This window comes from Pseudonaja textilis, chromosome 4, assembly GCF_049901715.1.
Source record: "Pseudonaja textilis isolate UNSWEBS1 chromosome 4, rPseTex1.2, whole genome shotgun sequence".
Classification (NCBI taxonomy): Eukaryota; Metazoa; Chordata; class Lepidosauria; order Squamata; family Elapidae; genus Pseudonaja; species Pseudonaja textilis.
Window position 1 is genome coordinate 52,282,637 of NC_141993.1, and position 22,503 is coordinate 52,305,139.

General features: G+C 36.3%; 2 protein-coding genes across 3 annotated transcripts in view; one reads left to right on the top strand and one right to left on the bottom strand.

The window, feature by feature from the left end:
* LIMS2 (LIM zinc finger domain containing 2) overlaps positions 1-5,337 on the top strand; it is a 33,169-nt gene extending 27,832 nt beyond the window's left edge. For both annotated transcript variants that reach the window (XM_026701299.2, XM_087933003.1), the window contains one exon: positions 690-5,337. In XM_026701299.2, coding sequence (XP_026557084.1) covers positions 690-837 — 148 coding nt within the window. In that variant the 3' untranslated portion in view covers positions 838-5,337. The remainder of the gene's footprint in view (positions 1-689) is intronic.
* Positions 5,338-7,230: 1,893 nt separating this feature from the next.
* The window catches only part of MYO7B (myosin VIIB), a 72,038-nt gene continuing 56,765 nt past the window's right edge, over positions 7,231-22,503 (bottom strand). The window contains exons 35-48 of the mRNA XM_087933007.1: positions 21,518-21,699; positions 19,835-19,962; positions 18,616-18,773; positions 17,942-18,095; positions 17,510-17,665; positions 16,979-17,084; positions 15,701-15,814; positions 14,793-14,880; positions 11,853-11,959; positions 10,628-10,813; positions 9,969-10,085; positions 9,578-9,661; positions 8,830-8,949; positions 7,231-8,320 (exon numbers count right to left, since the gene is read on the bottom strand). Coding sequence (XP_087789133.1) covers positions 8,231-8,320; positions 8,830-8,949; positions 9,578-9,661; positions 9,969-10,085; positions 10,628-10,813; positions 11,853-11,959; positions 14,793-14,880; positions 15,701-15,814; positions 16,979-17,084; positions 17,510-17,665; positions 17,942-18,095; positions 18,616-18,773; positions 19,835-19,962; positions 21,518-21,699 — 1,790 coding nt within the window. The 3' untranslated portion in view covers positions 7,231-8,230. The remainder of the gene's footprint in view (positions 8,321-8,829; positions 8,950-9,577; positions 9,662-9,968; positions 10,086-10,627; positions 10,814-11,852; positions 11,960-14,792; positions 14,881-15,700; positions 15,815-16,978; positions 17,085-17,509; positions 17,666-17,941; positions 18,096-18,615; positions 18,774-19,834; positions 19,963-21,517; positions 21,700-22,503) is intronic.

Genomic DNA, 22,503 nt, shown 5'->3' on the forward strand with positions numbered 1-22,503 from the left:
CAATGGGCACAGGAGAAACATAAGAATGATAACAGAATAACAGATTTGGAAGGGACCTTGGAGGTCTTCTAGTCCAACTCCCTGCTCAAGCAGGAAACCTTATACCATTTCAGACAAATGGTGTCTTAAAAACTTTCAGTATTGGAGCACCACAATTTCTGGAGGCAAGTCATTCCACTGATTAATTATTCTGTCAGGAAATTTTTCCTTAGTTCTAGGTTGGTTGTCTCCTTGATTGGTTTCCATTCAGTGCTTCAAGTGCTAACTTCAGGTGCTTGGGAGAATAGGTTGACCCTCTCTTCTTTGTGGCACCCCCTTAGATATTGAAACATCCCTAGTTCTTCTTTACATTAATCTAGACATATTCCTGCAACTATTTTTCATTTATTCTAGCCTCCATCCCCCTAATGGTTACAAAATTATTAAGCACATAATAAAATTAAACATATCTAACAGTATTGCAGACACCAATAGCATCTTATGCTTGGATAGTCATTTAAGTATTCTATTTTAAACTATAGGTTGAATAAGGCACTTATTTGTATGTAGATTTACTACCTAGACTTTGGAGAAATTTGCCCATTAATAGTAATAATAGGGAAAATGTACCTCACATCTTTCCGGCTTAGTTTTCAAACCCAACATGGCTTTTCTGAGTAGAATTTAATGGTAATGTATTTCTTTCAAAGGAATAAGTTTGTGGAATTTGACATGAAGCCAGTGTGCAAGAAATGCTATGAGAAATTCCCTTTGGAGCTGAAGAAAAGGCTGAAGAAGTTGTCTGAGCTGACCTCCAAGAAAACACAACCCAAAGCTCTGGATCTGAATTCTGCTTAAACAGGTCTCTGCTTCCTTCACACTGCACTCTTTTCCCCCAGTGGCACTCACCCAAGAATGGTTAAAGGGCCCAAGACATACAGAACCTCACCAGTTGCATCTTGTAATCTGAATGTTTTCTGCTCAGGTATATTGCAGAGTCTGGCCTTTGCGGGGAGAGGCGGGGGGAGCTGTGGATATACATGAAGATGCACTATTTTCCTTTTGTTATAAATATGTTTTGTGGGTTTTTTTTTCATCTTTCATTATCAAGAGCAAGATTTATATTATATGTCATAGTATTTCATAAATTGTTAAAATAAGGGATAGAAGTGGGAGTAATAATTAAGTAGGGATCTAACAATTTCAGTTAAGCCTTATTGACCATATGATAAATCTACGCTGTTTATACTATAACAATGAAACCTGACGTGTTTTCTTTTACCAACAAAATATTTCAGCTGCTGAAACAGATACTAATGCTTAAGCTAAACTTCCTACCTACTATACATTTTCTCACACTGTAAACTAGAAACAGCAGAAAGTAAGACCTGAATGGACCAAAACAATTTAGCTAGAAGCATCTACTTTTTGATATATATTATGTCTCAGGCAAATATAGCTAGATCAGATAATTTAGTGGGGGAGGAGAGGTAGGAGTTCTCAGAATTTTAAACTCTTTCTTCCTGCTTAATAATGGCATCAGTTATTATTCGGTTAACAACAAGATTTTGTGAATATCATTTGGTATAATCCCTACGCTACACTTTACAATTTCTTATTTTATTATGATTCTGCTAATGCCATAGCAAATACCTATACTGTGTGGTATTATAGCAATACTTTGTCCCCTAATACTTTGGGTTTTCCATTTTGAACCTAAATAGTCTGTTCTTGTAACATTGCACCATAGTACTTGTGTTCTTATGATCAGAACATGAAATGGAGCAGAATGATTAGTGCAGAGTAAGATGCTTATTTGTTAAACATTGGTTTCTCTTCAGTAATATATATTATCTCCTACTTGGTTTACTATTAGCAATTGTGTTTTGCACAAGAGAGGTCATTTTTTAAATCTGAAATCATACTTTTCAGTATAATGGAAAAGGGGAAAAATACACAAGAACTAGTATAATTTTTATAAGTAGAGTAAGAGCAGAAAGCACATTTTTATTGAGTGAATCACTTTCATCAAGACCTTCCTATGTAATCTAGCAAGATATTTGAATTTATGTGTCTGTGAAATGCCATATCCATTTAAGCAAAGTAAACAAAGCATTATGTTTATGCTCTCTGTTAGTCTACTATAATGTTGGGAAGACCCTTGCAATATCCCTAGAGACGTATATAAGCACTGTGCTCCATTTTTGCAGCAGAACTGACTGATTACATTGCTAAAGAACAGTGCACAGGCATAATCCAGAAGTCAAAACACAGAATACTTTGGCACTTATATAGCAGTTTAGCTGAATGTGAAAGAGGCAGCTATATACATTATATAAATGATAAATGAATTTATTGGAATGATGTTTTCCTCTGAAGACAGTGTTAGATAAACACTCTTAACCTTTTACCCTTTAATCACCATAAAATAGATCAGAAGATTGAAGTTGAATGTGTTTTTTTTTTCCTCCTTGATGGTGCTATCACATATTTCAGCTATTCATATCACCATCATAACCAGAAGCAAGTCAAAACACCCTGTTGCATTATCCTATCCTGAAAAACATGAATTATACCTATACAGCCTGATTCTTACAAATACTTGCTCACGTACACAGATATAAACAGGTAGTTTAGTTTAGTTCAGTTGTCATTGCACCTCGTACAACGAAATGAAACACCATTTTCAGTGAACATCATGACCATGAAAATAAACACACATCCATCACATTCCGCACATTGAATTGAAAACCCCGACATCACACCAACACTGCATTATACAGTAGAATTCAACAGAGCTACTGCCTTGCTATAGAAGCTGTTTTTCAGCCTATTTGTCCTTGTTTTTATTATTCTGTACTATCAGCCAGATGGTAATAGTTCAAAAAAAGGGTGCTCAGGATGAGATGGATCTTTAAGAATGTTTTGAACTTTCTTAAGGCAGCTGGAGTTATAAAGCTCTTCCAAAGAGGGGAGAGGGCAACCAGTGATCTTCTGGCAATGACATTAACCCTCTGGAGTGCTGTCCTATCTTCCACTATGCAATTGACAAACCATATAGAGGTGCAGTAAGTTAAGATACTCTCTATGGTGCAGCGGTAGAAGGGCACCAGCACTTTTCCATTCAGTTGTTGTTTTCTGAGAAGTCTCTGGTAGTATAACCTCTGCTGGGCCCTTCTGACCAGTGCTGCAATGTGAGCACCCCAGGTCAGGTCCTCTTTTATGGTAGCACCCAGAAACTTAAAACTGGCCACTTGCTCCACTCGGTCTCCATTGATAAACAAGGGCTGGATGTCTGATCTGTTCCTTCTATAGTCCACTATAAGCTCCTTGGTTTTATTGGTGTTGAGGACCAAGTTATTATCTTCAAACCACGAAAGCAACCGGTCCACCTCATCTCGGTTGGCAGACTTATCACTCCCGGAGATGAGTCCCACCACTGTTGTATCATCTGCAAATTTAGTAATAGTATTACTAGCATGAGTGGGAATGGAGTCATGTACATAAAGAGTATAGAGTAAGGGACTCAACATGCAACCCTGTGGTGTACCAGTGTTAAGAATAAGGGCTGAAGAGGTATGATTACCTAATCTGACCCTCTGTGAGCAGCCAGACAGGAAATCCATAATCCAAAGGCAGATTGAATACAAGGTCCAGAAGTTTAGACACTAGTTTATGTAGAAGAATTGTGCTAAATGCAGAACTAAAATCTACAAAAAGCATCCTCAGATAGCCCCCCCCCCCGCTGTTGTAGATGATCCGTCCACAATTGAGCCTGTATTGTAACTCATTGTAGTCTTTAAGCAAGGCACCCATGTGACCACCTCTTTCAACAATTGCAATGCAAGTTCGTTCTGTTGCAGTTGGTAAGTGACTGTGTGGGATGACCTCAGGGTGTGGAGGCCTGGTCATAAATGTAAAAAGGTTGCCAAGTGTTCAAAATGCACGTGGAAATCTACTACTGGCTGGAAGATGTCGACTGCCTAGGCCTACCACGGTCCAGCCTGTACAAGGGCCCCATTTTCATAGTGATTCCGAAAGATCCTTCTGCAAATTGTGCAACTTAGAGAAGGAGTCTAAGTTGCGCATAGTGGAGAGGAAAATGGAGAGAAAATGCTAGTGAAGCTGGAAATCTGAAAGGCTCTGAGACTCAGGATTCTGAAACTTTCAGACCATTAGCCTAGCTGACTTTCTGAAAGGCTCTGAGCCTGAACGTTTGCTAGCAGAATATTTTTGCCTGATTTGAGTTCCATTCCTCCAGTGCATGGGAGGATTTCCCCTCTCTGCACAGAGGGGAAGAAAAGTCCCTCTGTGAACTGGAAGAATGGACCTCAAATCCTGCAACCTTTCCTGCTGACTTTCCCCATTGACTTTCTAAGGAAGCTGGCAAAGATTGCAAATGGCAATCACATGATCATAGGGCACTTGGCAACTGGTCGTAAATGTAAAAAGGTTGCCAAGTATTCAAAATGCAGTCATGTGACAAGGGTGAAAGTGGCGCAATGTTTTACAAGTACTTGTAAAGCATTTTATAGGTCCTAAAGTATACGTTCCATTGCCATTGTGACTGAATGGTTGTTAAACAAATGGTCATAAGTCGAAGACTATCTGCGATAACTTCTTCACTGATCAGAAACATATAAACATAACCAATACATGACATATTTTGCAGATTTAAATGCAATCGAACAGGTTCGTATATTATTCAATATCTTGAATGTAGATGCACTATACTTGCTTGCACTATATTGTTAAAGTAAAATATTTTTTTCATATTTTATGTGCACTTCCTTCATCTAAATTTATAAATGATTCCAGAATTTAGCAAATAACTCTTAATACTTAATGCACAGTTATTAACCACTGTAACGTACTAACTCATTATCCTGTGGCATTGCTAAATATTTTTCAAGAGATAGTTTGCAGTTAAAAGGAACCAGAGGCATTACAATATTGTGACTAATAGCACATTTTTATATATATATTATATATTCAAAAGTAAGTCCCTTAAAAATAATTTCAACTATTTAGACAACCCTTAACTGTTAGCATGGTAAGCAACTTCAATTTGTAAGATTTGATGGAGTGTTTTCATTCAACATACTAATTATCTTTCAATGTATGGATGTAAAACGTTTTACAAAATGTATACCCATTTTATAATAGTTTTACTCTGTATTTTTCTCTAACAAAGAAATAATCCCTGCCGGGTTAAAATATTGTAATTATTTTCTATATTTGGAATGATAAGCACAGCTATGTATCCTTTAAAGATAACATTAAAATCACATGCATATCATTGTGTTGTTTTTGTCTCTATTAGGTTTCCACCTGTTCAATAAAAATCACTGTCACAGGGATGTTTCAAATGAACTTCATTCTGTTGCATCTTTCTCCATAGATAACATTCAAATATTATGCAAAATATTTTCCTTTCCAGTAAAATATGCTTTCATTCACTGATTATATTATGGTTGGTCACACAATCAGCCAGATGTTTAGACTGGATTTTTATCCACCTAACAAGTCCTTCCCAAGGACAAGAAATAGGCAGGTGTTGTTTGATGAAGTTAAAGGTACAGTCACAGGATGTGAACTCTTCCAAGTAAAGTTACCTTTTACAATTGACTGATAGTGATTTTATCAATGCTGATGTGTTCAAGTGGTGTTTCAGATGTTTTGGGATCTCATTCTATGTGTCTTTTACTGTCGGTACTATCTTGGTTTCTTTTGCCATAGTCACTCTACTTCTAGTTGCAGATCTTTATATTTTGTGGTTTTCTCTGTCATCTCCATGTATTGCAGTGTCCACTATCGAGATTTTCTTTCTTAAAACAATTGTTAAATTTGGTATGTTATCTTGTGGCATGTTTGAATTCTAAAGACCCAGAACACTTTAGTTTCTTTGTTTTCTCTTAGTCTACTTTGTGGCCCCACCAGTTCCTGCTTGCAGGCAAATTATATTTGCTGTCTGTTGCTGTCCTAGCAAAAATAGATATATCCCCAAATATAGGATTGATTTTTTTCCAGATTGCAATGCTGTTCCTGATAACTGTGAGAGTGTGCTGTCTAGCCAGTGTATGGGAATTGGATAGTTAGGTAGCAATTGTGAGCTGTCCCCTTAAGGGAATGCATCATGGTAAATGTAATTAAGGCATCCTGGGAAATATAGTCCATGTCACGTGACCACATCCGTAATCCTGATTGGTCACTAAATTGACCCTAAATTGACTGTTCTATCGCTACAAGATGGGAGAAAAGAGATAGGAGATAACCATCTTTTTACCTACAAGACAGATAGGCAATCGGTCATAAAAGAAGAACTCCATCACAAATGTGAGTTATGAGGATACCTGCTGAACCAGTAATAAAAACTTTGCATGAATGTTTTGTTGAGTTTATCTATCTGCATCTGTACAGAAGACAAAATCTACCACTGTACAGAATACAGAACAGTAAAAAGATGGTTACAGAATACAGAACAGAGAGTCTTCTAGATAAATTGCAGCATCTACTCCTTTATGATAAATTTATATGTAACAAATTGCCATTTTATCCACAATCTCTGATTAGGACATAAAAAGCACTTTTAAGTAACAGCTTGACCTGCATTTTACTACCTAATATATAATACCTTGATTGAACTTCTACTGTTGTTTATTTGCTTAACTTCTGTTCTGCCACAGACATCCTTTGATCTAGTCAGAATCATTAAGGAGTTTGATAAAACCAGATTATGACAGATTATTCAGGAATTTATTGATTTATATTTGGCTTAGTACCATATTTTTCTGGAAGAAACAAAACTGCATTTATTTTGCATTTGTGTTTTAAAATGGAGAAAATATTTTGATCATACATTTAACATAAAACAAATATGCACATATATTTAGTTGCAACATAATGCTGAATTTATATTTAGAATTCAGAAATTCTGCAGTATACACTTTGTCACCTTGATCCTGCTAATTTCACAGCAACCAGTATCAGCAACAGACATATCTCATAAAATATATTTATACGTTTTATTGTATTTAAAAAATAGTATTTTGAAAAGTATGGAATTTCGCTTACACAGAAATATTAGTAATCTATCATACATCAGTCTAGAATAATTTGTGGCCATCTTGGTGTAGTCAACTCACCACAGCCAGCTTGCTCACCGCTGCCAAGTTGCCACAGGACAACTCCACACGGCCAACTCGCTGGGGGACAACTCCCTGCAGGCAGCCAGAAGGACAGATGGGTGAGCAAACAGGTGGGCAGAGTGCAGAGCGGCAGTGGCCAGAGACTTCCCATTTTCATACATCCTGCCATGGTGCTGCCACTGTTGCCAAGCTCTGGGCCAAAGAGGCCAGAGACGACGGCTGTGACAAGTGTGTGTGAAAATGGGAAGCCCCTCACAGCTACCATCTGCTCACTACTGCTGCTGCCATCCTTGGTGTCTTCGGCCCGGACTTGGTTGTAGCAATGGCAGCAGCAGTGGGTTTGGGTGTGAAAACCCACCTGTGGACCCCCTGGCAGCTAAGGCTGTGTTTGGTGGAATCTACAGCTTTGTCAGAAATGATCTGACAAAGCATAATTTTAAGTATGTTTATGTAGGCTAAAGTTCCACTGTGGAAGCTTATCCAATAGTATACAGATCATAGAAGGCAAGCAAAAAAAGTAAAATAGTATTAAAAAATATACAATTGCAATTCTCTCAAACAATAAATATTAGGTAAATTTACAGAATTATTTAAGCAGATGTCAGTCTTCATTCATAATAACATTATGCAAGCATGTTCCAGAAATAGGAAACAAGGGGAGCAATATTGAATCCAATGGCCAGTAGGCATATATGATACAGAGGTATATTTTATGAAGTTCAGACAGTCCTCCAAAAATGAAATCTTCAACTCAAGAGCATGCTGTTTTCTTTCAATAAAATATATTTATAACTATAGTAAAAGCAAACATCTTTTTGCACTGTACTGCTGATGGCTAGAATACAGTAAGAATGTGATCAATATTTCCAAGGAAAGAGGCTATAATTCTTAAAAAGATAATAGTTTGGGACAAAATCTTGATATGCTGAAGTACAACTTGTAGCCAAGCCAGATACGATTAAGCTGCGGTCAGCATAAGCCCACACTTATGATCCTCTTCATTTCGGTCAAAAACAAAAAAGCAAAATAACCAAGTCCCAGTTCTTTACAGATAGCAAATATTGCAAATTGGGTATAACCTTTGCATGATGATAGCTGCATCTTCAGTCAGGGACATTGGGCTTTTTCTGTTTGTTTACAATGTTCATTAGCAAATGAACATATGATGTTAACAAGTCATCCATTTTGTAACCCTTGGAAAAAAGCAAAACAACAGAGATAAACATCTACATACCGTTCAAAAGAAGCAATCAAAAGCCTTAAAAGTCATAAATATGAGTCAGTTGCCAAGTGTCTGAATTTTGGTCATGTGACCATGGTGATGCTGCATTGATCATAAGTGTGAAAAATGGTCATAAGTCACTTTTTCAGTGCTGTTGTAACTTTGAACAGTCACTAAATGAATTGTTTCAAGTCGAGGACTACCTGTAGTTGGTTGGTTGTGATGTAATAAAACATTGGTTGGTCAGGCCAAAACTCATACATTTCTGGAGAATTGGGGAGAGTGTACAGCTTACCTAAAGCTTTCTTTTTTTTTTTCCTTTTATACAAAAAATTAGTAGAAATGTTTTTCATACGATCACCTGATTTTAGAGCTGAACAATAAACTATATTACAGTTTCAATAAGTCATTATCCAATCGTTTTCTCCTCCCTCTTTAATATAGATCTTTAGCAAACCTGAAATGTTCTGTTTTTCTTACCAAAAATGTCTCACAAAGTATTCGATTTCCTCGTACCAGGTTCCCTATTGTCATGTGAAAATATGTGCTACCACTGCTCCAGTTAGAAATTTTATTGAAGGGATAAAGAGCTAAGATTTCCTGTAGGACAACATAAATGATACATGTAAGATTGATATTTGTTAAGAAAGGGACTTATGGCTACTTGGGGACATCAGATCAGATACTTCTAAGAAGCAATATTTTCATAATGTTTTTTTTTCACATTACCCTGCAAATGTCTTTTGATTTAAAATGGATTGTTTTTAGGGACAGCTGCCCCTAGATCAAATTCTTCTAATCATAATTTGACTTTCTTCTATTGTCATTATTACAATTCAGCTTGGAGGTTCCCTTTCTGGAAGGTATCTCATGACTAACTTCCTTTAGCAGAAAGTTCCTCCTTCTTAGCTTCACCAGACCAAAATATAAAAATATGTTGTGATTGATTTTATTTTTCTGTGAAAGAAAGCATTCTGGAGAGCCAATGTGAGCAGTAAAGAAAGTGATTCAGGCTTCAAAAATTGTTTTATCCAATATATATTCCCCACAGAAACAACAGCAGAACTGCTCCACAGCCTGGTCAAACAATTATTTATTTGTAAAATGCTTAGGCTGCCTCACACAATTCTTTACCTAAGAAATTCATTTAATTAATTCTAGCATAAATCAATTGTGTGCACTTTTTCCAGATTATAATTAATCCAGATTTTTTAAAAAAACATCTTACCTTGGTCTTTGAATGTATTATGGAAATTCCTTGCTTGTTGATAGCAATCAGTACTATGTCAGGAAAAGTTGGCTCTGATGTTTGCTAGTAAAATAGAAGAAGGCAGAATGGGATCACAGGGCTGTTTTTTCATATCGTAACATTAATTGTCATTCTGTTATTAAGTACTGGAATCACCAGAGCTATGGGACAAATAACTTCAGAAATAGGTGTAGGTGAAAAACTGCTCTTGGAGACGCAACTGAAATTGGTTAAGGCCATGAGAATGAGTATTCATAGAATTTGCAAAAGTGAACAATCAGTAAGAGATTTCTTTTAGGCAGGAAACAACTTCATATGGTGGCACTCCTCTCCACATCCCCCCAAAAATCCCTAGAACCATTGAACTGACCTTCACTTCAAAGAAGGCTGAGCCAAATGTTGGCCAACGATATATGAACTTCAAGAAGGCGACTTTGGCCTCATCCACACTTTTTTGTCCAAGTTTGTTGACAGCAGAAATAATATTCTGTAATGCAACATGAGTCAAAACTAAATAGGTTTTTTTACCATTAGAATTATTTTCTTGGGAAGGGAGAAAGTAGCCTTTCCTTGTGCCCATAATTACACAAACTGATTTATTTTAGAACTTTTCACTCCAGGATTAAAAATAGTATATTTTGCTATAGGCAGAAATGATGGCACTGTGCACTGTAAATTATTCCTTATGTCTCAAATAAGAATTCAAAGAAATGAGTAAAGTGTGGCATGTGTAACAATTAAACGGAAGTATAACAACTATAACATAATGCAGAATTTTTGAAATGATTGTATTAGTGAGAAATTTTACAAGGAGTAATCTAGATTTATTTACAGATGAACTCCACAAAATATGTTAAGGTGTGTTCAGTATTGTAAATCACACAGAATCTATAATTGGGGTGGCATATAAATTACGGAAAATAAATAATGGGAAATAAATCAGTAGCTCTATAACGCTGATCTATAGAGGAAGTCCAATGCAAGTTTTAAATAATATATAATACTAAAATAATGTAAGATTCTTTATACCCGTTTCCACTCCTCTGGGGATAGTATTGGAATCATGTTCTCAGGCACTAGTTCCTTCAGTATTTTAGGAATTGCAGCATATTGTGTTTGATCACTGTTGAAACGAACTCTGAAAATCAGCCCAGCCAGTTGAATGGCATCCTCTTTTGAGCACTTGTGATAGCCTCGCAGATACTTTGGCAGTTCCTGAAACAAAGACCATCAGTACATTGGCCCATTCTGTAGTTTGTCTAAAATGTACACATACATACAGGGGTGGGATTCAATTTTTTAACAACCAGTTCTGTGGGTGTGACTAAGGTGATGAGTGTGGCTTGGTCATGTTATTGGCTGGGTGTGGCCAACTCAATATCACTCACATCGAGGCACGCATCTCCTCACCTGGCCTCTCATGACTGGGGATGCTGCAACAGTCGTAAGTGTGAAAAATGGTCATAACTCACTTTTTTCAGTGCCATTGTAACTTTGAATGGTCACTCCACACAAGCAAAGTGCCAGCAAAGGAGGGGAAAAAAACTCCAGAGTAGTTCCTGAGACAGGAAGTCTAGTCCTGCCAAGAATGTAATAAGGGTTAACGGAGAGGCAGTTTCTGTAAGCAACCCCAGAATGTTTCCTTCCTGTCTTCCTTGCAGGATTAGGCCAGTAATTTCTTCTAACAACTGGTTCTCCAAACTGCTCAGAATGTTAACGATCAGTTCTAGCGAATAGGTGTGAACTGGTAGAATCGCACCCCTGCGTACTCACAGACATACACACACACACAAAAAAAAGAGGTTAGCATTGACTGAAATCATCTGCATATTCAAAATGATGTGTGCATAAATGAAAACATGAAAATACTTGCTGTCTTGCACCATCTAGACTTTATTTTAGATTTTTTTTTGAAAGCTTTTTTGTTTTGCACTAAACATCAAGGTAGAAGTAGAAAATATCTGGTTTGGACACGTTCTAAAGGCTTGGTTTCAAAACGTTATTTAAATTACTTTGCAGTGTTAGGTATAAAAATGCCTTTTTTTCCTTTTTGTTCAGCTATCATGGGGAAAACTGTGATATTTTAATTTAATTAGTTTCCTATACATCCAAGGGGTTTATTTCATTGTCATCAATTATATTGTATAACCAGTATTTCATATATGCTGTGAAATGTATATATTATAACAAACCAAGCTTTGATGCAAACATTAAGATAATAGATCAGCTAATTGCTATCATCAATCCTGTTTACCTGATGATAATGAAAGATGCAATCAGCCTTCAAATCCTTCCCAGGTATCACATTCAACCACAACTTTCTCATGAAATATACTTGATAATTCATAGTGGTGGGAAACGCTAGAAAAGTAATGTCAGACATTTAAGTAGAACACTTCAAAGAGGCATGTACAACGTAAAATTCTTACCTCTACTTCTGATATTCTTAAACACATAGATATAAACTACAGTGAACCAGAGCATGAGGGAAAAAAAAGTTTCTAGCAGCTGGGGGAAAGTTATTATTTATCAGTTCAATTATACTTTAGGTGATAAATATGTAATAAATCCATGTTTCTGCATAAATATCTACTTCAATACATTTTTTTCAAGAAGAGATGAGCAATGCGGAATAGCCCTTCTTGCTAGCCATGGGTTGAGATTGTCCACTATTCCACCAAAATGTTCAGCCAATAGCATTAGCATTCTCAGCCTTATGAGAGTTGCAGTTGGGAGAAAGCTGATGGAACTCACTCTGAAATCACTCTGAAGTCTGTCAAGGACCTTGGAGTTCTCATATCAAATGATCCAAGCACCAGAGCTCATTGTAACAGCATTGCAAAAAGGCATTATGAGTTGTAAATCTAATCTTACGAAGCTTCTCCTCCGGAAATATCGAATTGCTAACTAGAGCATATGAAACTTTTGCCAGACCAATACTCATCATTCTCGAACCCACACTGCATATTAATACAATCGAGCGAATCTAGAAGTATTTCACGAGAAGAGTACTACAATTCTCTGCTCACAACAGAATACCCTATATCACCTTGCTTGAGATTTTGGGCTTGGACAACCTTGAACTACGCCGCCTATGGTAAGACTTAAGCGCAGCACACAAAATTATCTGCTACATTGTCCTACCAGTCAATGAGCTTTAACCACAACAATACAAGAGCACACAACAGATACAAACTCGATGTAAACCACTTCAAACTCGGTTTCAGAAAGTATGACTTCAGCAACAGAGTGATCAATGCCTGGAATGCACTACCTGACTCTGTTGTTACATCCTCTAACCCCCACTCCTTTAACCTCAAACTAACCACTATTGACCTCACCCCATTCCTAAGAGGTCTGTAAGGGGCGTGCATAAGTGCACCATTGTGCCTACCATCCCTGTCCTATTGTCCCCATTTATTTCCTGTAGTCTTATTCATGTTTATACTTATATTACCTTGTAAGCAATTGACAAATCAAATAAATAAAATAACATACACGTGATGTCTCTTGATACAGTTTTAAATTATTTTAGAGTGGTTTTTCCTTATCACAAAAATGCATCCTCTATCAATTTAACAGCTACAAAATGAAGAAACGCATGGGAAATGGTTGCCCCAATTTAATAGTTAAATAACTAAAGAAATGACAGAAAATGATTGCCTCACTGCCTGCTTGACTTGTAATAGCAACTGTTACAATAGTAAACTCAAAGTCTGCAGAAATCTGTAGAAGGAAGCTTGAGGTTAGGAAGATTTCATTTTTATCTTTTTTGTTTGTGGTTTGTATTATACAAAAATATCAAAGATACTGCAAATCACCTTTAATAAAGCTAGGTCCAAAAAGTGTCTATCCTCGCTTCCCAGTTTTATGTATCCCTTTACTGATTAGCTGCCATCCAGCTCTTTGCTGTTTATCTATTGTGAATACAGTCAAAGCAACGGCTTGATGTATTGAGCCAAGCTTATCTATTCCAATATACTAGGTTTGGGGTGACTTGGAAACCCCACAAGTAACATGTAACACACCCTCTAATCAGGTTACTCCCTCTGATACTAGAATGAAACTATAGCTATTATGACTAGAAGCCATAAAGGACTTATAAATCCTTCAGTGAATCCTATGCATATTTACCTGAAAGAAAGCCATGTTAGACAAAGTAGCTAATTTCCAAATAGACATGCAAAACATACACTGTAAATATTAATTTTTATAAAAAGTAAAAAAAGGGGAAGAGGAATTGAATTGGAGGAGTTTTGCTGCTTTTCAATTGGAACCTAATAATTTTAAAAGAAGCAGCTGTTATAAGGGAGAATCATAATTCTCGGCTTTTTTCAAAAGAGATTGGATATATTTTTGGTGGCTATAGCTTGCAACTAGTAAATCTTTTATTATTTAAACAGGCAGTTTTCGTTGTCTGCAGGGATTCATTCAAACTGCCATGATGCATCCAGATTTCTAAATGCTTTCAACAATGATGGAACTCCTAATGTATTGCCTTCACTAGAAAAGTTGAGATACACTCAAGACATGTATGTGCTTGAAAATAGTCCATGTTGAACTATATAGCACAGTCAAAAATTAGCACAGGAAAAGCTTTATGATATTTTGCATCATTTCATAAACTGTTTTATGATTATTTTTTATGTCATAAAATGTTTTATACAATTGATCAAACACACTCTATAAGTTAACCCATTTGCAGTACTTTGGTTCAAAAATTGCTGCTTTATGACGCACTGTTTCACCTAGTTAAAGAAACAGAAGCTTCAGTAGTATATAGATCAAGGGTCCTCAAACTTGGCAAGTTTAAGACTTGTGGACTTCAACTCCCAGAATTCCTGAGCTAACATGACTGGAGGAGGAATTCTGGGAGTTGAAGTCCACAAGACTTAAACTTGCCAAGTTTGAAGACTTCTGATATAGATGGAGTTACTCCCTACTATTTTAGTAACTTTTTTATAACAAGAATTATAAGCCACTGCTTTATAGATATGCAGAGCAAAGTTGATTTTTATTTTTTTATTTATCAAATGTACTGCCTATTTCATTTTCAATAATTGAGAGTGTTAACCAATCTTATGAAAAATGGTTATGTTCTGAACTCTCAGATGGATTATTTCCATCTGATAAAGGCACAGGCAGTTTCTAGGTTAATGTCAACATCCCATATTTCATCTTTCCATCTCCATACCCTCTTTTCCTGGCCTGTTCTTCCGAGTCCAGTCTGTCACCTGCCTTAAGGAGTCAAAGAAATAATCTGCTTCATTCTGGCTGATCACCTAGAATAGACAATAAAAGGAAGCTGAATTACTACAAAAAGTTGTATTTATCAGTGCTCTGAGACAAGATTCCAGAAAAAAGAAGCTGCCTTTCTGGCACAATTAAAAATGCTTTCTTATATCAGGATCATTTCCCCACACAAGCAGTCTGTTTCTGCTCTTACACCATTAACTGGGTAATTTTTCTAGGTCCCCATTTAAGAGCAGCAACTAACTCTACTTTTTCTATACTGAAGCCAAACATAGGGAATTAATGAATTGAAGCTGTATGTATGCATGTATTTATTTATTTATCAAATATGGATAGCCACCCATCTCAGGAAAAGCTACTATGAGAAGTGAACAACAATCACATAAACAACACATGTATAAAGCAATCATTATAAAAGTTGTAGGTGGCCTCTTTTCAGTTTCAATGTATGTGGGAGATTAAAATGTAACTGTTAATGAAGAGATTAATTTAACTTGCTTATCTTCATGGACTTGATACGCTGAATGTTCTTTATGATATATTTTTCTAAATTATCTAAAGCTAAAAGTTGTTGGACTGAGTGGCAAATAAAAGTCACTGAATTAAAATAATAACATCAACATCAACAAACAATCCCCTAGAATATAACTACGAATAAAAATAAAGAACAGAAATTAAACTAAAACTGCAGAGCAGTGATGGAAATGATGCACAGTGGAGCTCACACAGAATAAGATGATAAAAAGTCATTTGGATATTTGAGGAATAAGAAGCAAAAATATTTTTAGAGCCACCAAAACTTTCTAATTCTCCAAATTTCTTCATCAAATGGAACGCATGTCAAATTACCTTATCTGAAATCTTGATAAAGAGGCTAAATCCATCCAAGGAACTCAATTCCATCTTGTTGCCAATCATCTGACATAGATCCCATACTTTTGTGTTTGTTCCTACATCAAAAACCTGGAACATAAGAACAAGAAGCTAAAATGACTAGTCTGGAAGAAAAAATAATTGGTGTCACTTTCACAGGTATATAGACTGCTAAAAGTAAGCTACCTGCCTGCTTAGCTGTTTGTAGCTGGAAAATGAAGCAAAATATATTTAAGAACACAATGTGATTATCAGATTCTGAAAAAAGCAACAGAAGATGTTTATTACCATTATGACCCCTTATTATTTGCTCAGGTGTGCCTAGATAGGAGAGGGAGGGAGGGAGGGAGAGAGGGGGGGAGAAAAAGAAAGAAAAAGAAAGAAAAAGAAAAGAAGGAAGGAAAAGAGAGTGAGTTTATAGGTTGCCCATCTTACCTCAAGGCAACTCTATTACCTCTGATTCACATAACAATTTCTCTCAATAGTCACTTCTTCCAAGCTGATTTTTTATTTTTCTCTCTTTCCCGCTCATTCCACAGATGATGATGAAAATTTTATCCCACCTTTTTATATATAACTCAAGAGGGCAATAATACTTTACTCCTGCCTCCTACTCAGGGATGGGATTCAAATTTTTTAACAACTGGTTCTGTGGGCGTGGCTTAGTTGGTGGGTGTGGCATGGTGGTCATGTGACTGGGTGGACATGGCTTGGTGGTCATGTTACTGGCTGGGTGTGGCCAACTCAATATCACTCACATCAAGGCACGCATCTCCTTGCCTGGCCTCTTGTGACTGTGGGGATGCTGCAACAGTCGTAAGTGTGAAAAATGGTCATAAGTCACTTTTTTCAATGGTCACTCCACACAAGCAAAGTACCAGCAAAGGAGGGGGGAAAAAACTCCAGAGACCTTCCTGAGACAGGAAGTCTAGTCCTGCCAAGAATGTAATAAGGGTTAATGGAGAAGCAGTTTCTGAAGCAACACCAGAATGTTTCCTTCCTGCCTTCCTTACAGGATTAGGCCAGTAATTTCTTCTAACAACTGTTTCTCCAAACTGCTTAGAATGTTAACAACCAGTTCTAGAGAATAGGTGCGAACTGGTAGAATCCCAGCCCTGCTCCTACTCCCATCCTTTCATCCATAATGACAAACCTTTGAAGTAGGTTGGGATGAGAGAGATGACTGGCCCTAAAGAAGTGTCCTCTTAAACCTGGAATATATATCAGTAGGAAAATAAAAGAACTTAACCTCACCTGCTCTTTTTCATTTGGAAAATGAACTTTGTGAGAAATCTTGGTGATATTATTCTGAATTGCCTCCACTTCTACACTGTGTGGAGCCCACTTCCGACAGCCACTCCTGAAGAACAAAAATACAAATGGCTCTTAGAACTACCTTTGATGGGGAAGTTCTTAGCACTAGAGGGTCAATTTTCACCAGTTTCACAGGAAAGGTAGTTAAGGTGGAGGTAGAGCTGAAGGTTTTTTTAAAAAACATAAACACAGTTTCTACCCATATATGCAATAAAATATATATTTTGCGCCAGAGTGTGAAGGGAGAGAAAACAAATTGCATTCACAAGAAGACCTTAATGAAAAACAAAACCACTAAAGGATGAGGAGACTAAATTAATCCCTCTTCAGGAAAGGAAGATTATCTTCTTCATAATGATTTTAGATTAGTTTATATTATATATATATGCTATAGAACTGATTAGCATTCTGTAATTGCTTAAAGAATAAAAAGCATAAGCCAATCCCAGAGAATTAAAAACAACCTTGTACCTCATCACTTTTTGGATCCTATGTCTGCATTCCAATGCCAGATTCTCCTTCAGACGAGTCTCAATGAACTTCTGAACATGTTTCAGCAATGATTTACTAGGTGGAAAAAGGCCTGTACAGAGCCAGAGTAACTGCCAACCACTATTCAGGCTATACCTGCCAATTTGATGAATAATTTCAAAATTTGCATACAAACATCCATAACCAAAACCAAAAATTCTTCAGACTTAGAAATCTATCAGGTAACTTGGAGCAATTTTTTATTTGTGCTTTCGTTACAGGGATGCTAGTAATTTTTCCTGTTGCAACCACTGATATAAAATCTATCCTATGGAGAAAACTCCCAGTCTAATACTCCAACCTGCACTTCCAGAGCCAGCCAAAATGGTCACATCAATTTGAAACATTTGGTTGGAAATACTTTTTCGTTACCTGTTGTGGTTTTCTGTTAACTGTTTCAAGATCTGACAGTAGATCTCATCTTGCAAAGTTTCCTCCTGGATTGCCACTAAAAATATCTGGTCAGTAAGTTCCACAGGAGACCTCTCTTGCTTTGAGGGATAATCTCCCATGTATTTCATAATGGGTGATCAAAAAAATATAAGGAAAGATTTAACCAAAAAATAAATACAAACTACAAACCAACTCAAAACTCCTTCTGGATGCAGCAAGTAACTACTTAGTGAATGCTCTTTACTAGAAGCTAGATCTGACAATTAACATAGTGCTTTCTTCCATAGCTATCTTAACTAACTCATTTTGTTGTCCAAAACTTTTTGTTTTTCTCAAATTGTCTTAGCATAATAATTTTGTTTGCTCTAGCAATCACCATTTGTTTGCTCTGGCAATCACCATTAATGTATTTTTTTTCTGGATTATCCAATTTGGTCACTTAAAATCTGGATCCACTCTTCATCCTCTTCTCAACTTTCTGCACTCAAATAAATTAAACCATGTCAAACAATTAACAAAAATGTACAGGGATTTATCAATATCTATGTGTTTGTTCACTTTTTATTAAAAATATTTCCAAGTCAGGGACAAAAGTATAGAAACAATTATATTTTACCCATTACCAAATAAACTGACTTTAGCATGAAGGATATCATTGAAGGTCTGGCAAGCAAAGTCCCAGAGGTCTGGATTAGAACACACTTTCTTTAGCAAAGGCTTTTTCAGGGGTTCCCTAGAATGACTCCACAGGTGACTCCGCCCTCGGGACTTGGGTAAAACAGCCTTGCTGATTGACTCCTTCTCAGGTACTCTGAAGAAACATAAAACTGATTCAAGCCATAGTCTGATCAATACAGACAAATGACTCATATCTGTTGCCTACAGGCTAATATAGTTAGAATCTGGATCTTCCCTAAGATTCTCTAGCCCTACCACCACTTACCACACAGAATTAGAATTAATTCATAAAGTAACAAAAGGACAAAGACATTTTCATATAGCAAAATCTAAAACCTCTCAGTTAACATCTATCAGAAAGAATCAAGCAAGTTAAAAAGTTAACATGGATATGCACCATGTTGTCAAATGGCAATTCCTTCTTGCAAAAGAGATCTTTAGGAGTGGGGGGGAGACACTTGAAAGTTTGAACTAGGATCCAGAAAATGTGCCATCCTATTGGAATTTAAGGAACTTTGAAATTAAGGAACTATATGTATTGAGATGGTCTGGATGAAAGACCCAGAGAGCAACTACAGATCAGTCTTTCTAATTTATAGACATGGTTGCAATGAATGGGAGTTGAAGATAATAGAGGATCTGTCTCTCTCTTCAATATACCCAACATGGTGCTAAGGTGGCGGCAGCAAGGTGGCAGCACCAAGGTGAGGGCGGTGAGTTGTCCCAATCCAGCTTGTATGTTTTACAGAGGAATATCACCTGTAAATGCAGTGAAACAGCACCATTTTGCTCCCTCTAATGCATTTTGGGCGCTGTGATTATTTAATGCTAATATTCCCTTGTAGTACTTATTCCCTTGTAGCACTTGTAGCTATTTCTTAGTGCAACCAGTATTTATGAAAGGAAACTTTAAGATAGCACTTTAGTATTGCTATGCAGGAAAGCTCTTTGTCTAGTTCACGCTATTTTTTCGGTATAACAATTTATTTTAACGATGTCCTTCACACACAACAATCACACATGAACCAGATATCCTTTTTGAGGACCAGTATGGAAGACAAAATAGAATTTAATAACTAATACAGTATTTAGTGCAATACTCATTGTTTCTTCCTCAATTAGACTTAAAAGGCGACACGCACACATATTTTTCAAGGAAATGTAAACAATTGTATAAAACACAATAAAGTATACCTGAAGTGCTCATAGGAGAATTCTTCCAGTGTATATGGCTTCACATTTTCATTCTCTTCTTCGGGTTCTTCCACATGAGAGTTTAGCGATAGTAACTTCCGTTGTTCAGGTGACATCATCAGCAAGCTCTGGAAAGATATGGCTATTTGAAGACATTTCACTTATTGTCATGGCAGCAACATAATATTAGAATTTATTTATTTATTTATTCAATTTATATTTCCGCCTATTCGCCCATGGCGACTTGAGGTGGCTTACACAATGTAAAACCATATTTAAAACAAAAAATAAAGAACAATAAAAACTAACAAAATTAAGTCCATGTATGGGTTTTTGGGAAAATATTTGTGAGCAGGACTTCTCTTTCTACCATATCGCTCAAAGATGTTTGACAGAAAAAGAGAAGGAAAGAAACACATCAGCATTTTTCTAATGTTAGAGGATTCATTCCAAAAAGATTCTTAAAGGCACTAGTGCTTGTACTTCAACAAGACCAAAAGAACACATTTTGAAATTTAGCAATTAATTACTTTATATCTATATATTTAGGGCAACAGACAATATTTTTATCTCACATAGTCTGATAACAATCATACAAGAATAATCACATGTATAACTCATTATATTAGTTACCTATGAATTACAGTAATTTTCTGTGCAGGCTTGATTATGCTGTTAAATAAAGTCATGCAGGAAAATTAGTACAAGGGCAAAGTTAACTTTTAAGATCAAAGAACTTAAAAAGGGGGAGAATCTGTCTGCATATATAAATTCTGAGTATCCACAGTGAAATACAGTATTGTGAGGTCCCAAGTTAAAAGGAAAATTCCAAGAGGATAGTAAATCTGCTGTTAGAGAAAACACTGCAATAGACCAATATCCTAACATGTAAACTAGCAGCTAGAAAGAACAGCTAAAACTGTACAAAGATTTGGGGACCAAAGACTATCAAGCCCTAAAAAGATTGATATTCCATGTATTGAAAAGAAAGGGGTCATATTATTACTTGGATTGATCTCTTAAATCATTAGAAGACTGTTTCCAAGTCATCAGATTTGAAAAGATGCAGAGAAGAAGTTTAGGAATGATTTCTATGCTTGTTGGAAAGCCTCAATCAGGCTATCCAAAGGGATTAGGCAAACATTATTAGAAGGAACAGCACAGCTTCTAAATCAGAGGTCTCCAAACTTGACAACCTTAAGACGTGTGAACTTCAACTCCCAGAGCTGGCTGAGGAATTCTGGGAATTGAAGTCCACAAGTCTTAAAGTTGCCAAGTTTGGGGACCCCTGTTCTAAACAGTAATCACTTTTAATCTGGTGACTGGGCATCACGACAGCCTAAGATACCTCTCCCTTACTGCAATGAAAAAGACTGTTCAGTGTGACTTTTTAAAAAGGAAATTATTGTAATGAAAAAATGAAATGGGAATTTGGCTTAGGTAGTCTTACAAACTAAACCTAGCTAAAGGCTGAAGTAGTATGCCTTGTTTGCCATCTGGCTAGAAAGAAACAGAAACTGGAGTGGTAAAGAGCATCTTAAAGATTGACAAAGAGCCATTTTATAAGAGTGCCCGATAGCTCTTCTTTTTTCCACTATTAGTTTACTATCTTTATTATTCGGAGGATAAAGTGGCAGTGATTTGTCAGAGTTAAGCATTGTACCTTCATTATTCGATCCTTACCAATATTTGACTGGAAGGCTTTGTAACTGTAGGGATGATATAGATGGTCTCTAATGATACAAGCCCAGAACCATTGGTTCGCTCATTTTGAGCAGAAATCCAGCCTTGATTTTCTCCTAGTCTTTTGTCCTGGGTTAAAATCAACAAGTCCCCCTTCTTGAAGGCCAAAATGGTAGTGTCACCTGGAAAACAAAAACTGAAGCATATTATTTCAGCTATATACAATAGATCTAAAAATGTATCATGATGTTTCTGATTGAAGCATGAGTCATCTTTCTGACAACGACAAAACACCATTGTCTGTATTTTGTGTAAGCATATATACTACAGGTTATGTCATGTTTTCTACCACTCTTCATCTTTCTTCATTTCCAAAAAATGTCTGCTATGTAGAAAAAGACTACATTACATTTTTTTTACTAGCACTACTAGGAAAAGAAATAGCCTCATGAACTTTTCTCTGCAATTGATAGTGCACCACCACAAGGAAATTTAGATTACACAAAAACAACAAGCAAGTTCCTCATGAAGAAAGAAACTGAAAGGAGCCTAAGTAGAAATTGAATAAGAGAACAACATCAATTGGCAGAAACTGGGAGAAAGAGCCCAAACCCAATCTTTTCTTGCCAATCTTGTTTCTTGAGAAAAAAGTGTAAAAACAATGTATAAGCAAACTCTTTCAAAAGATAGATTATGATAAGGATCTGATCCATCTGTAGCTGTTTTTGCATCACATTACTCTGCCTACCTTATATTACTTGGCCCAGAGGATAATGGCATCAGAATGGAACCACATATTGCACATGTTACTTTCTTTTCATCTTTCTTCCTTTTTTTCTTTTCTCTTGCACTCTCTATTCTTTTTCTTTTTGAGTTTAACTTGTATTGTCTTTTGTTATTTTTAAAATAAATATTGTTAATTGTTATGTCTTACAGAACAGCATGCAGTTGAATTTTTTCTCTCCAGGCTATAGATTAAATAAATA